The sequence below is a fragment of the Sinohyriopsis cumingii genome, chromosome 16 (assembly GCF_028554795.1).
Source record: "Sinohyriopsis cumingii isolate HCF-2022 chromosome 16, ASM2855479v2, whole genome shotgun sequence".
Classification (NCBI taxonomy): domain Eukaryota; kingdom Metazoa; phylum Mollusca; class Bivalvia; order Unionida; family Unionidae; genus Sinohyriopsis; species Sinohyriopsis cumingii.
The window spans coordinates 48,378,921-48,393,568 of record NC_142976.1 but is presented as its reverse complement, the minus strand read 5'-3'; the positions used below and the strand labels follow the sequence as shown (position 1 = coordinate 48,393,568).

At 37.6% G+C, this 14,648-nt stretch overlaps 1 protein-coding gene across 1 annotated transcript; it reads right to left on the bottom strand.

Moving 5' to 3' along the window:
* Positions 1 to 6,160: 6,160 nt before the first annotated feature.
* On the bottom strand, positions 6,161 to 13,008 carry LOC149780369 (microsomal glutathione S-transferase 1-like). The gene is made up of 3 exons (XM_089937269.1): positions 12,826 to 13,008; positions 10,129 to 10,217; positions 6,161 to 6,647 (listed from the first exon to the last, which is right to left on the bottom strand). The coding sequence occupies exons 1-3, from the start codon at positions 12,943 to 12,945 to the stop codon at positions 6,404 to 6,406; spliced, it is 453 nt and encodes a 150-aa protein (XP_089793395.1). The 5' UTR covers positions 12,946 to 13,008; the 3' UTR covers positions 6,161 to 6,403.
* Between the last annotated feature and the right edge of the window lie 1,640 nt (positions 13,009 to 14,648).

The window sequence follows — 14,648 nt, the reverse complement described above, 5'->3', positions numbered from 1 at the left end:
ACTGGCTATTTCCGTCGCTGTCTGCGTACGTAAGGGAAAGGCTTCACACCAATGTGACAAACTGTCTGTCACCAATAAGATACACTGATAACCTTCCTTACTTTTTGGCATGCACAAACTGTCCATGTGTCACCGAGAAAATACATCTTTCGGAGGCAATGGGTGCAATGGGGCCTTTCGAGCATTTGTGTCCCGTTTAATGAGTTGACATTGAGAGCATGATGTAATGTAGTCATACACATTTTGATACATTTTAGGCCAAAAGTATTTTTGTTTGATAGCTTGATATGTTCTTTGGACACCTAAGTGACAATCCCCTGCTTTTGAATCGTGATAAGACAGAAGGACATCGTGTCTCAAGTTTGTTGGAAGAGCAACTTGTTTTATAAGTTGATCTGAGGAAAGTTTTGTGTTTTGCACGAGGCTGGAAAAAATGATGTAAGACACCATTGATAAGTTGATACTGACTTGCTTCATACGGAATAGCTTTAGCGCGACGAGTATATTCTGGTAATACTCCTTGCTCTAAGTAAACATACATGTCCTTGAAATCAAGGCACTCGCGCTAATTTTGGGCTGTCAAGCACACACGCGAAAAGTGACCTATTTTGTGACAAAGTGACATATTTTGTGACATAAATGACACTATACAGTGCGTGCGCGACAGACTGAACGTGACGTACATTGTCCGCCACACCCAAAACAAGGAGTGCGTACGTGAGTAGTTATGACCAGTAAAATTGTTTGGAAATGCTGGTGGCTGTGCTTGCAAATTTGTATTGTGTTTGTAATACATACCGCGCTGTTGGTAGCTTGAATGTTGAGCGGGAAATTGCTGTTTTGTGGCATTAATATGTGCAGGTGTTGGAGAGCACGAATTGATGTACGGGTTTTGTTTTGAGTTTGCAACCTTAACTTCATTTTTGAGTTGTTTTACTTCATCTAAAATTGTGTTAAGGGCAGACAGGTCAGTGTTATCGGTAGTGGCATTGGATTTTTCTGCTAGACCTGCTGCTTGGCATAAATCTGCCATTTTTTGTTTTATTTTTGTTCATTACGATCCTTTTTACGGAAGGTTTCAATCCATTTAATACCACCGCTAATACAACTTGCTCTGGAATAATTTTGTTTGTTGCAATTTGCAAAAGGCGACTTAGATATTCCATAACTGATTCAGAAGACCCTTGCTGAGTTTGCAAAATTGATAAATCTAAATTTGAATGCTCTGACTAGAATGTGTCGATTGTTTGTAACAGTATCTGGTACGGTATCGTACCAGATTTTGGCTAGACCCTGAAGATGAAAAGGAAAAGCATTCAAAACCTTAGCTTCTGACTATTTAGAAAACTTAGCCCATTGTACAAAATGATCTAACCATTTAACAGGATTCTGAGACTGATCACCATTAAAAACATATCATTTGATAGCAGAAGGCATACCTGTTTGCAAGAATCGGTTGTTTCTAAAATTATTAGCACTCCTAGATAAATGTTCTGGCAGAGTTAGAGTTACATTCACTGAATTAGACGGCCGAACCGTAAATGTTCTAATTTCCGACACAGCAGGCAAAGATTGTGCGATGTTCAGTGGGTTTGCCGTACAAAGAATACTTTTTGGAGTCACAAGCACTGGCGAAACGTTGGCTGTAACTGGCTGAAACTTTCGAACGTTGTGGTCACATCAATTGGGCGCTGGATCAAATTGCGTTAAATTAGGCGTTTGTGGTGCTAGGTCAGTTGAACCGTGTTCAAATAGACCCTGAATTACAGATGCGGACCTAGATGTGGACAAGGTACCTGTTGAACTTTTTGAAATGGTCTGCAAGGTGGTCAGTGGTGGGTAGATTGTCACTGGAAATGTGTTGATGGCTGCTGCACCATCCATCAGGAGCGAAGTTGTAGGAATCAGGGATCTATCTTGCGAATATGGTTGCGTTGTCACTTGTGGAGTTGATGTAGCATAGTTGGGCGGTGAGAATTCTTCTTGCAGTAACACCTGAAATTACCGACATGTCGAATGCATCCTATACCTGGTCCAGCACCGAATTTGAGCTACCTACAACCCAGTCTGAAATACATCTATCCATGCCATAAACAGATATATACATGGGTCCAAGAGCGACATCTCCGCAAGGCCCCAAGTCAACGACAGCCGCATGATAGTGACTTAAACTTGTACAATTTGAACTTTTTCTATATTACAGACAATACGTACATTGTTTACGATTCATTTAATGTATAATTCATTTTTAAGCAAGAATATTTCTGGACTGTGGTAATTCTCATACAGCGATTCCTTTCCTCATTCCCCAAGATGCAGCCGTATCTACACGGTTATTGGTGGCGCCCTTGTTAGAGAGCCTGAACTCCTTCTTCTCTCTTTGACCATGAGCAAACAAGTTTATTAAGTTATAAGTAATCCCTTCTTATAGCAAGAGATGAGAAGAAGGTTATGATGCAAACCGTATCATAACAGTTATATTGGGTAATTATATTTTCCTGGCTTGTAGTATTACAATGGCTAATCGTGTTATATTGGGTAATAGTGTTATATCAGCTGATAGTGATGTCTTGGGTATTACCATTATATTGAGTAGTAGTATTATAATGGGTTAAGCTATTTTCCTGGGTTGTACTATTATATCGGATTGTGGTATTATACCGGGTGGTAGTGTTATACCTGGCAGCAGTATTATATTGGATAATACTATTATATTGGGTTGTGGTATTATATTTTGTAGCAGCATTATACTGAATGGTAGCATTGTCTTGAGTAGTACTGTTATATTAGAATTCTCAAGACAAGAAGAGAGAGTGAAGGCCAACAAAATATGGAAACGTTCCAATGAGGAAGAGCTAAAGATGGCAGAAACCACCTAGGGGAGATTTAAAGAAGACTGCACAAGATATGGAGACACTTTGCTGAGGCCCTATGCTCATGTATAATAGTTATATTTTATTGGGTAACAATTCTAATATTGGGAAGTAGTAGTATGTTGTTGGTGGCGTGGAGTTTTAATCGTGTCTGTTTATTTCACAGGTCTCAGAGTATGTCCGTTAAGCTAAGTTTTGCGTTAATGTCCCCTTAGAGGAACTTCGTATTTCATGTACATAATTTTAGTCTCCCTGCCTAAAGCCTCAAACTCCCATTAATAACAAAGAGGCATCCATCGCATGTGATCTCGATAGCGCGACTCGGGAATGACGTCAAAGCATCGTTAGAATGATGTTGCAGTATATCGATTCCATCAGTATATCTATTCCATCAATATCGATTCCATATTAGTTACAGTTCATGTCTGATTTCGATATTTAGCGTAGCAATTCTTGAGTCATGTCGCTACGATGTCTGCAGTGTGGCAGTTTATGGTGACGTCTAGCTCTGAGGCATCATGCCGCAGACATGTAGCATCACGTCTTACCCAGTCACATTATCCTGACACCAGACCGATCAGACCTAGTACCAATATCTTAATGCTGAGCACCGAACGAGGCAGCTGCTAATAAGTCTTTGGAATGACTCGGCCGGGGTTCGAACGCGCGACCTCCCGCATCCGAGGCGGACTCTCTAACCACTTAGGCCACGGATGCGGTCGTGTTTCATTTTATATTTTAAAAAAGTACTTAAATGAAGTTATGTAACAAAAAAGAACATGTTTAATGAAAACTTTGAGAAAACTACTGTCAAGGTTATTGACCGAGTGCGCATAATTTTGATCCCAGTTTCTCTTATAAGATCGATAATAGCACCCAATTCAACCTGATCTTGCTTAAAAAAGTCTTCCAACCAAAAAAGTAAATAAAAAAGATGATAAAAACAGTATAAAATTTGCTGAAAGCTGCATATACAGTTGAGAACTACAGAATAAAATACTTTGAAAAGTTGATAATTACAGATTAAAGAGTATTGAAAGAGTTAATAATTACAGTTTACAACGTATTCAAAGAGTTAATAATTACAATGTACAATGTAATGAAAGAGTTAATAATTACAATGTACAATGTATTGAAAGAGTTAATAATTACAATTACAATGTATTGAAAGAGTTAATCATTACAATGTAAAATAAATTGAAAGAGTTAATATTTACAATGCACAATGTATTGAAAGAGTTAACAATTACAATGTACAATGTATTGAAAGAGTTAATGTATTGAAAGAGTTGATAATTACAATGTATTGAAAGAGTTAATAATTACAATGCACAATGTATTGAAAGAGATAATTACAACGTACAATGTATTGCAATAGTTAATAATTACAATGCACAAAGTATTGAAAGAGTTAATCATTACAATGTAAAATGTATTGAAAGAGCTAATAATTATTGTTGTTGTAGTGTTTAACGCCATTTTTCAGCACACGATAGGCTATACATGGCGGCCAGTATTAATGGTGGAGGAAGAACCCTGAAAAACCCAGGGAAGAAACACCGACCCACGAGAAGCTACTGGCAGGCTTTCCCACGTACCCACGCTAGCCGAGCGTTGGACTCGAACCCACGCAGACAGAGGTGAGATGGCAGTGATCCGTAACGAAGAGCGCTTTAGACCACTCGGCCACTCGGGGCCTCGTAGCTAATAATTACAATATACAAATATATTGAAAGAGTTAATAATTACAATGTAAAATGAATTGAACACTATATAAAGTTGATAAGTGCAGTATAAAAGGTATCGAACGAGTTTATAGTTACAGAACAATATGTATTCAGACAGATTCTGTTTTGCAGAATATGTATTGAAAGCCACATTTACAGCTACCTGTTAAACTGTTAATTATTCAAAGTGATCGAACGATGGAATGACCGGTGACAAGTCATACGTTGATATTTCGTGATAGAACGTCACGATAAAGTTTGGCGTCCATCGAGGAAGAATGTACGACACATAAAACGAGGTCACAAAAGTTGTTGTTGTTGTTGTTGTGGAGTTTAACGCCATATTTCAGCACACAATAGGCTATACATGGCGGACAGTATTAATGGTGGAGGAAGAACCCGGGAAAACCCCGGAAAGAACCACCGACCCACGAGAAGCTACTGGCAAGCTTTCTCACATACCCACATTGGCTGAATCTTAGACTCGAACCCACGCAGACAGAGGTCAGATGGCAGTGATCCGTGACGAAGAGCGCTTTAGACCACTCGGCCATTCGGGGCCCCTCAGGTCACAAAAGAATGAAAAATTCTGTTATAGAGGAACATTTTCACTGTTGTTGTTTTTTTTTCTTGTTTGTTGTGGTTTTGGTTTTTTGTGTTGTATTTTGTGTTTCATTTTTTTTTTCTTGCTTTGATGTGGGACATTACTAAAATTGAACCAAAAGAGACATTATGATAATAAAGTAATTTGTGCACACCATACTCTTTCTTGTGTGTGGCTGTATGGATTCGACAATTTTCAACCGACCCGGGAAGCTATTAAAATATATTGCATCCTATGACATTTGACATTAACATGTGGTAGATATCACTTATTCCGTTTTATGTTTACTTGACGGACACTAGATATTCCTGAAATTAGTGTCGTCGAATATTTTGAAATATTACGTTTATCGGCATTTTACTGTTTTTCTGTATTTTTGGATGGGTGTTTGGGTGGAGGATGCGGAGTTTAGTGTGGGGGCATTATTTTTTCTTTTCATCTTTATTACCGGACATAAGTTGTTGCTGTTCTTGTTGTTGTTGTTGTTGTATGGTTTAACACCATTTTCAGCACAAGATAGGCTATACATGGCGGCCAATATAAATGGTGGAGGAAGAACCCGAGAAAACCCCGGAAAGAACCACCAATCCACGAAAAGTTAGTGGCTAGCTTTCTCACCTACCCACATTGGCCGAGCCCGAGGCTCGAACCCACGCAGAAGTGAGACGGCAGTGCTCCGTACCACAGCTGAGAAAAGGGTGTGGTCGCGGATAACTTTCAGCCCTAAGGTTGACTGTTTAGTGTGCGAAACAGAACTTCTGAGAAAGCTTCGTGTGAGGTAGAAAAAATTTGATTGTCTGATTCTAGTTTCTTGTCTCTTATAATCTTCTCTTTTACTTCAATGATATCAACAGTTTGTACTTTACAAAATATGGGAAACGTGGTTTGGGCCATGTTTCATTGAAAAATGGTTTTAAAATGAAGAAATACAATGAAAAAAAACCACTAATATAACGAGCAGTAAAACTGTTTTTATGAGAGAGAATAAATAACAATAAGAATAAAAAAAAAATCACGATTATCTAATGTAATAACAGCTTGTAAATAATAAATTGCTTCCGGGAACATTTCCTCAGATAGCCAAAACGCATTCATGGCCAACTTTTTGCACACGTGGAACATCTTTCACGCAGTCCTATATCTCTGTGTGAAACATAGCAGCTACAAAGCGGGATGGAAAATGGACCATGGCTACCGGCTCAAAATTTTCCCGCCATGATGACACTGGCTGCCATGGAGACATTGACAAGAAAACCGACGCCAAATGCCAGGGCGCGTGACGGTTGTGGAAGTGGAGTGAGGTAAGCAACTGTATGGAACAGTCGGGCTCCTGCGAAAATCCGGAAGTGGAGCAGAGCATAGGTTGGGTTCGGACTACTCATGACATAAAACATGCCGATCAGAACGAATGGTACAACATTCTCCAGGTCATTTAAGTGACACCTGAAATGAAAAGTATTTACGGTCAGCATGTTCTGGTAGTGAAATTGATTTATGACGCAGATTGCCTTTTTTCTTCTTCATCTTTTGTTTTCTAAATATTTCTACAAAACGTTTGTGGCAAAGGTGAAACTAATGATGTATAAATCTGTGTGTCAATAGGTCATATGCATAAGCAAGAGTCGTTAATTGCAACATGCACAGGCGGCGAGTTAAATGCATATGTTTCTTGTAGAGCAAGAAAAACTGTATTATCTATGAAAAGACCTGGTTTTCACCACACACACACACACACACACACACACACACTGACCAATACTTTGTGCCCTGTTTACAGGCTTACAAGGTTTTACGAGTATAAAAGAAGTGCAGATAAAAATAAGTTACTATTGTTGATAAATGTTATTGAATACCCATCTCAGAGAATTACAATGATAAAGGTAGCGTCCATAGCAGTGACCAGTCTGATATATCAAACACCTACACGTGTGCTGATACTGATGGATGATTTGTGGGCATGACGCAACCTGTTACTTAAAATGTGTAATTTTTTTGCAGGCAAACGGGAGCACACGTACGTACAGTTTAGACACCGGTATTTGGTAACAACAGTTATCAAACACGAAATCCAAAATGGCTACAAGACATTGGGTTGTAAATTTACAAGTCGTCAAACACAGAATCTGATCGAAAATAGTATGCACATATCGCCAAAGGAACCCTTCAAAACGATGTTAACTCAACAGCCGCGAGAAATACCGGTAAATGCACAAATTGTACATCGATGTATGCAGACGAGAGTATCCGCGAATATTTCCATGATTTAATGAATATGCGGGATCAGCCTCTAAAACTTCAGTCCGTATCATTACAGGTGTGGCTGATTTATCGACCTATTATACGACCAAAACAAAAATGTAATTTGGCTATCTGAATGGAACGATACGCACTGCACTGAGGTATGATTTTAATGTCAGTGGTTAACTTTGTCACATGATCCGAACTGAGAAATACTAACGGTTTTATGTTTTCTTATGGAACAAATCCTCTCTATATTTAACTGATGTCACGTGCAGAGTTATTATTATTAGTAGTAGTAGTAGTAGTAGTAGTGGCCTTTCTATTATTCTGATTTATGATATAATGTGTGAAATTTGCATATGATTCATGTTGGAAAATGAAAGGCTATGTTAAATTAAGAAGTTGATTTTGATATTATTATTATTATTATTATTATTATTATTGCGTTCATTAGCTTATGCTACTAAGATCATGGAAAGTTCCAGCTACAAAGAGCTCTTCGAGATTACTAACAAGCTAATGTCAAGGAACAAATCAACACCAATTCCAACTACCATCTCTCCATCCGTCTTTAAGGACATGTTTGCAAATTTCTTCCGTGACAAAGTACAAACCATTAGAGATAAGCTTGACACCACAATTTCAATTGACTCGTCGTCACCATACAGTTGGGATACAGAATTTGAGCGGCAACCATTAACAGCATTTGAACCTGTCTCTATGGATTTTGTACGTACAATCCTGATGAAGAGTGCACAAAAGTCGTGTGAACTTGATCCAATTCCAACATCACTGCTGCTTGAGTACTTAGATCCAGTATTGCCTTCACTAACTGATGTTATTAATAGGTCTCTCTCATCCGGGTAATTCCCATCATTTTTCAAAACTGCCATTGTAAAGCATCTGCTGAAGAAACCAACACTAGACCATAATTATTTAAAGAACTACCGCCCAGTTTCTAATCTCCCATTCATATAAAAAATCTTAGAAAGGTTGTTCTATCCCAGGTTGTATCTCATCTAAATTCAAAGTCATTTTAGCAATGTACAATCTGCATATCGCCCTTGCCAAAGTACTAAAACTACTCTTCTAAAAGTAGTTAATGACATTCTCTCTGCGTTGGATAGCGGAAAGATTACAGTCCTCACCCTCCTTGATTTCTCTGCAGCATTTGACACAATAGACCATGATATATTACTTCACCGACTCCAGCATGTATTTGGCATTCATGATACAGCCTTACTGTGGTTCAAGTCCTACTTGGTCAACAGGACACAAATTGTATCTGCAAATGGAATACAATCCAGCCCAGTTGATGTATGTTGTGGTGTTCCACAGGGGTCTGTTCTTGGACCTGTTGTCTTCATTCTGTACACTCAGTCGCTCTCAAGTGTCACAGATCATCATCCAGTGTCTCACCAACTGTACGCTGATGACACCCAAATATACAAATCTAGCCACCCAACTGAAGTTGATGATACCACCCAAGGTGTAGAGAGATGCATATCTATTGTGAAATCATGGATGACATGTAACAAGCTGCAGATGAATGATGATAAAACTGAGGCCATTCTAATCACAACACAAAGACTTTCTCATTCACATCCTTTACCTCAAACAATAAATATCAGCAACGCCAACATTAAATTCACACAATCAGTACGAAACCTAGGTGTTACTCTGGACAGTACTCTCACATTGCACCAACATGTCATGAACATATGCAAGGTTGCATATCTTGAGCTGAAACGCATCAGCTCAATTCGCAAATATCTTTCAGTTGATGCCACTAAAACACTTGTGTGTTCATTAGTACTTTCATGACTGGACTATTGCAACTCAATTATGTCTGGTTCATCTCAATATCTGCTCCAGAAACTTCAAAAAGTTCAAAACACAGCTGCTCGGATCATACTCAGAGTACCACGATCAGAGCACACCTCCCCGCTGCTCTGTACCCTACACTGGCTATCCATTCGATCCAGAATCAAACACAAAATTTGTTCTATGTGCTACGTTTCACTGTCGGACTATAGTCCAACATACCTATCCGATCTCACCCATGTGTAGACACCAGCAAGATACTTACGATCCTCTTCTGACAATTGTATTCTCATTATTCGCACTATGAAAACAAAGTCATATGGACAGCGTCCTTTTGCATACCAAGGCCCAGCAATGTGGAATGAATTGCCCTCTGAACTTAGACACAAAGACACAGTGATCACATTCAAGAGGGCTCTCAAAACTCACTTATTTCGACTGCAAGAACAAACTTAAAGACCTAATAATGTTTCCAACCTGAAATATTCTCAGCATGTTTTTTTTTTTTTTTTTAATGTTTTTTCTAATTTCATGGTGTTTGTTTTTGTAATAATATTATTATATGTTTTTTATCTTATAGGTGTTGTCTAATGTTGTAAAGCGCTTAGAGCTTCTAAAGATTAGGCGCTATACAAAGTCCTCATTAATATTATTATATGTTTTTTATCTTATAGGTGTTGTCTAATGTTGTAAAGCGCTTAGAGCTTCTAAAGATTAGGCGCTATACAAAGTCCTCATTATTATTATTATATGTTTTTTATCTTATAGGTGTTGTCTAATGTTGTAAAGTGCTTAGAGCTTCTAAAGATTAGGCGCTCAACAAAGTCCTCAATTTTATTATTATTATACACAATTTTACCTTCTGACTCTCTCAACATCTTCATTATCAAATCTCGGCTTCAGGTTCTTGTCGCCGACTGTCTTACAATCCTCGGGATTAGCAAACGTCTGTGAAATACAAGAAATCTTGTATGTAAGCGTTGCACACATAACCTTGTTTGATTCCTTGTCTGTTTTACCGTTTTCATGTCTGACTGCCTGTTTGATTGTTTACCTTGTTTGATTGTTTGCCTGTTGTCTTTTTCAATATTTGACTGTACCTGTTGACTGTTAACCTTGCTTGACTATTTGCCTGTTTGACTGTTTACCTGTTCCGTGTAAAGTATTTAACGGCACATCATTACAATAAAGGTTATGCTGTGCCAAGGCAATGGAAGTACATTGCCTTGTCCAGGGAGACATCTGAGAAGGACTCGAACCCGCACCCTTTTCTGTCACAGTGTGGTTAAACCAAACTATGTGTTCACGTGCAGTTAAACCAATAATGTGTTAAATGTGAAATTTAGGCCGCAGTGAATATCTTTGTTTTAACGATGTTGCACTAACAGAGCTGAACACATGTATCTAGTTTCATGAACAGAGCTTTATCATAAAACTTAAAAGACAAAATTTTACCAGTTATTGAAGCATGAAATATTAGTCACATGAACCTAATTTTGATAAGATGTCGTGTTCCTTAATATGCCTCATCTCGTCAGTTTTCATAAATCTAGATGTACCAGTCTGTATTTTGGGTGAAATAAACCATTTAGCAATGAGCTAAAGTAAAATGTCAGTCAAATGTGAGTGCATGTCACGGGGACTTTCATATGTTGTAACGGTGTGACCTTATTAAAGATCCTCACAATCGCTGAGTTTCATGTGTCTAGCATGAAGAGGGTGTGAAAAAAAAACTTAAAATACATATTTCAAACCAAACAAAATCATAGTAACATACATTTGCGAACAAACGTAGTATGCGTCAAGATGTATTCTCTTAAACAAGGTTAATGATTAATGATATAAACAGGACCGATTTGGCCCTGCGCTCACACGGGCACCGCGCGTTAGTAATTTTTAAAAATATATCAATGGAAAGAAAGTAATTTTAAATCGATGGAATAAAATTTAAAGTTTAATATCATATAAAACTAGTTAAAAGTTCATTTCCAAATGCCGTGCTCACTGGGGGCCCGGAGCGTAAGTCCAAAGGGCCGCGTCAAAATAATCCAAATTGGGACTCATGTTTGCTAAGGTCGTTCCTGGGCATAAAAGTATATATACAGTGTACAAAATATGCACTAAACGCAAATCGTAACTGGGAATGTACAATAAATGCATGTAGACAGTGAGCCCGTCCCCTCTGTCTATTCCGGACTGTCTCATCGGCAGTTAAGAAGAAAGAATGGCTAGGATGCAATAAGGCAGTCTCTCTCTCTCTCTCTCTCTCTCTCTCTCTGTATATATATATATATATATATATGCAAATGTTTTTACTAGTGCGGATTCGGATGTCTATACCTTAAGGGTATAGTGCAATTACGGAAGCATTACTGGTAGCACGCGTGCACGTTCTGTCGTGTTTTTTTTTAATTATTATTATGGGGTTGGTTTGTTTTAAGTGGTGTAACTAAGCAGTTCTTTTTCCAACCCCTACGCTACACAACCTTAACGAATCTACTCAGGCACATTGATGGCGTGGCTTAAAACAGAACCCGGCAGGAAAAAAGAAACCCCCGCTAGCTGGTATAGTCTCCCTCACCCCTCGGCCTTATTCATATATGACAATGCACTTGGGGATAATACGCCACGGCCTGGTAAATCTGGTAGTAGCAGTATTACCTTAAACCCAAACACAACACTGTACATTCTACCTTACCGGTGTCCTGAATTATGACACTGGAATATCTCAGGCATAGATGAATAGGGGATAATCCTCGCGAGACTGTTATATATTAGGCTGTTAGTGCACGAGTACTTTTTTTAAAATTACATATAAGTAAATGATTTGATTGTGAAATGTGAACAAATATATATGCGAACGAATATATATATATATATATATATATATATATATATATATATAGAGAGAGAGAGAGAGAGAGAGAGAGAGAGAGAGTGCCTTATTATATATATATATATATATATATATATATATATATATATATATATATATATATATATATACCTCCTTGCTAGAGTACATGTATAAATGTATTTATGTCAAAATGTATATGTCACATTTCAAGGTCCATGCACTCATTCATCTGGCATGGTATCAGCAGACGCCTGTAACTGTTTTATAATTGGAGAAACTGAAATCTGAAGTTTGGTAAACAAAGCTTGTTGATACCGAAGGAAATATAAGGCAAAATGTACAACGCATTACATTGGACAGTACTGGTCGAAAGGAAAAGCTAAGCTGACCACATTTTAGTACTACACTCAGAAGAAAGAAACATTTGACCCCTCTAAGCCCGAGTCCCAGCTATGGCATAAAATGTACTGGTAATGTTTGTAGCTTCGACACTGTATTTGTTTAATGTAAACTGAGCACATAGATTGTTGCGAGTAACATTTTTCTTTGTTCGCATTTCACAATCAAATAATTAACTTATAAAAAGACATGTAATAAAAAAGTACTAGTGCACTAATCGGCCTTATAAAGTATTCAGTATCAATGCACTTGAACACATCTGATTACGATATGGTACAATTGTAATTACGCCGTACTTACGTTCGAACCAATCCTGTGTCTTGCTGTCCATGCACTCATAAGAACCGTTTTCATCAGAACCACTCCTGAGTAAAATGCAAACTGTGCAAACAGTGGATCATCAAAACTGAACTTTGCCATGTTAGTGTAAGTGTGCTGGTTTGGTATAGCAAAATATTTGCGTGACTTCGTAGGGTGTGATCACGTGGGGTCAGCTAGACTGGTTGGCAGAAAGACGATTATCTTTTTATTCGACTGAATACGCTTTGTCTACCGAAGGTTTGTTTTTTTTTTCTTTTTTTTTTTTTTTTTTTACTCCCAAATAATAATAGTGTCTTGCTATGTCGTTATTTGTGCTGGACGTATTCAGCAAAAGGAGGTACCCTTTTACCGTTTTCCTAAAGATCCATCTAAAAGCACAAATGAGCACGATCGAGTTGTTTGCGTGAGTCACTTTATAACAGGTATTGAAGGTATAGAAAAATCTACAGCTGTTTAACAGTGAAATTAACTGCAGTAAATAATTGATTTTTATCATTAGCTTTTCTGAATCTAAGATTAAACATGATACAAAAATGCGCAATTAAAGCACATCAAAAGCAAGACGCCCATCCACAAGTTTTTGAAATAATTTTCTAAGATGGAACCGCGAGAAGTTGTATCGTTTTATCGGTATCGTTTTATCGTTGATAATGGTTGAAACTAAACGAAACAATTAAATGCTGTAAATGCATTTAATCTTTTATATGTAGCATTCAATGATTAAATTTGAAAAGAACCGGCATCACTGTCCTATTATTTTGAATGATGGGCTTACGATGACGATGATGATAATGATGATGATAAACGGATAATGGTCCATAGAAAATGAATGTTATCTTTAAGATAAAATTTTCATCGCTGTCGAATGTGCTTTAATTAAATTAACACGTGTATCGAATAAATCATCATCCATTTGAATGTCAAGAAAAGTGACAGTCCCACCCAGATTATGTACATACCGTCAACATGGGGTATTTAATTAGCACTGCCTATCCAAATGTCGTCTAAGACTAGACTTCAGCGAACATCAACAGCGTTCAGTCAAGAAACAAGGTCAAGATAAATTGGAGACACATAGAAATCATGATTTGTTTGCTGCAGAACTCGATTCCACCCAGTCAGGATAAATTACAAAGCCGTGACAATGATGCATGTAATATGTCAGGATTACTTATAATAAAAACAAGTTACTGTAATATCAAAAAATACATACCTAGCTTTTAGTATAACACTAGTGTTTGCCAAATCGATTGTGTCTAGCAACAAAAAAAAGAGTAACGGTAATATTTTAGTAAATTTGGTTATATTTTGATGATTATAAAAAGGTTAATTTTATCGTCTGTTTAGGCCACAGTTGCTATATTCAATATCTAAGCAACCTTCGTGTGCATAAAATAATTGTCATTTTCGTTTTTGACAATGTATTTAACTTTTCAATTACATCGACACAAAAATAGAGAAAGCTAACATGAAGCTCTCATCCTTACGATAAGGACTTAATTGTCTTGTTTTGCGGGTGATCATCACGACACTTGCCTGCAGATTTAAGCATTAAAATGAAAAATCCATAGATAAGCTTGCACAATTGCAAGAGGAAAGTCACTCCCTGCAACAGCAGCTCAAAGCTGTCAAGTTTGTTGTCTTTTGTCAAGAGCATGAAGATACACAATGTTTGGACAGATATCTTTACTGGACTGCCCCACCAAGTTCCCTTTGTTAGGCTGGTACAATACTGCACATACATTCTTCCGAAGCGTAAAGCTATGTCCCCAGGATTAGTTCTTTTTCTAATTTTGATGAAG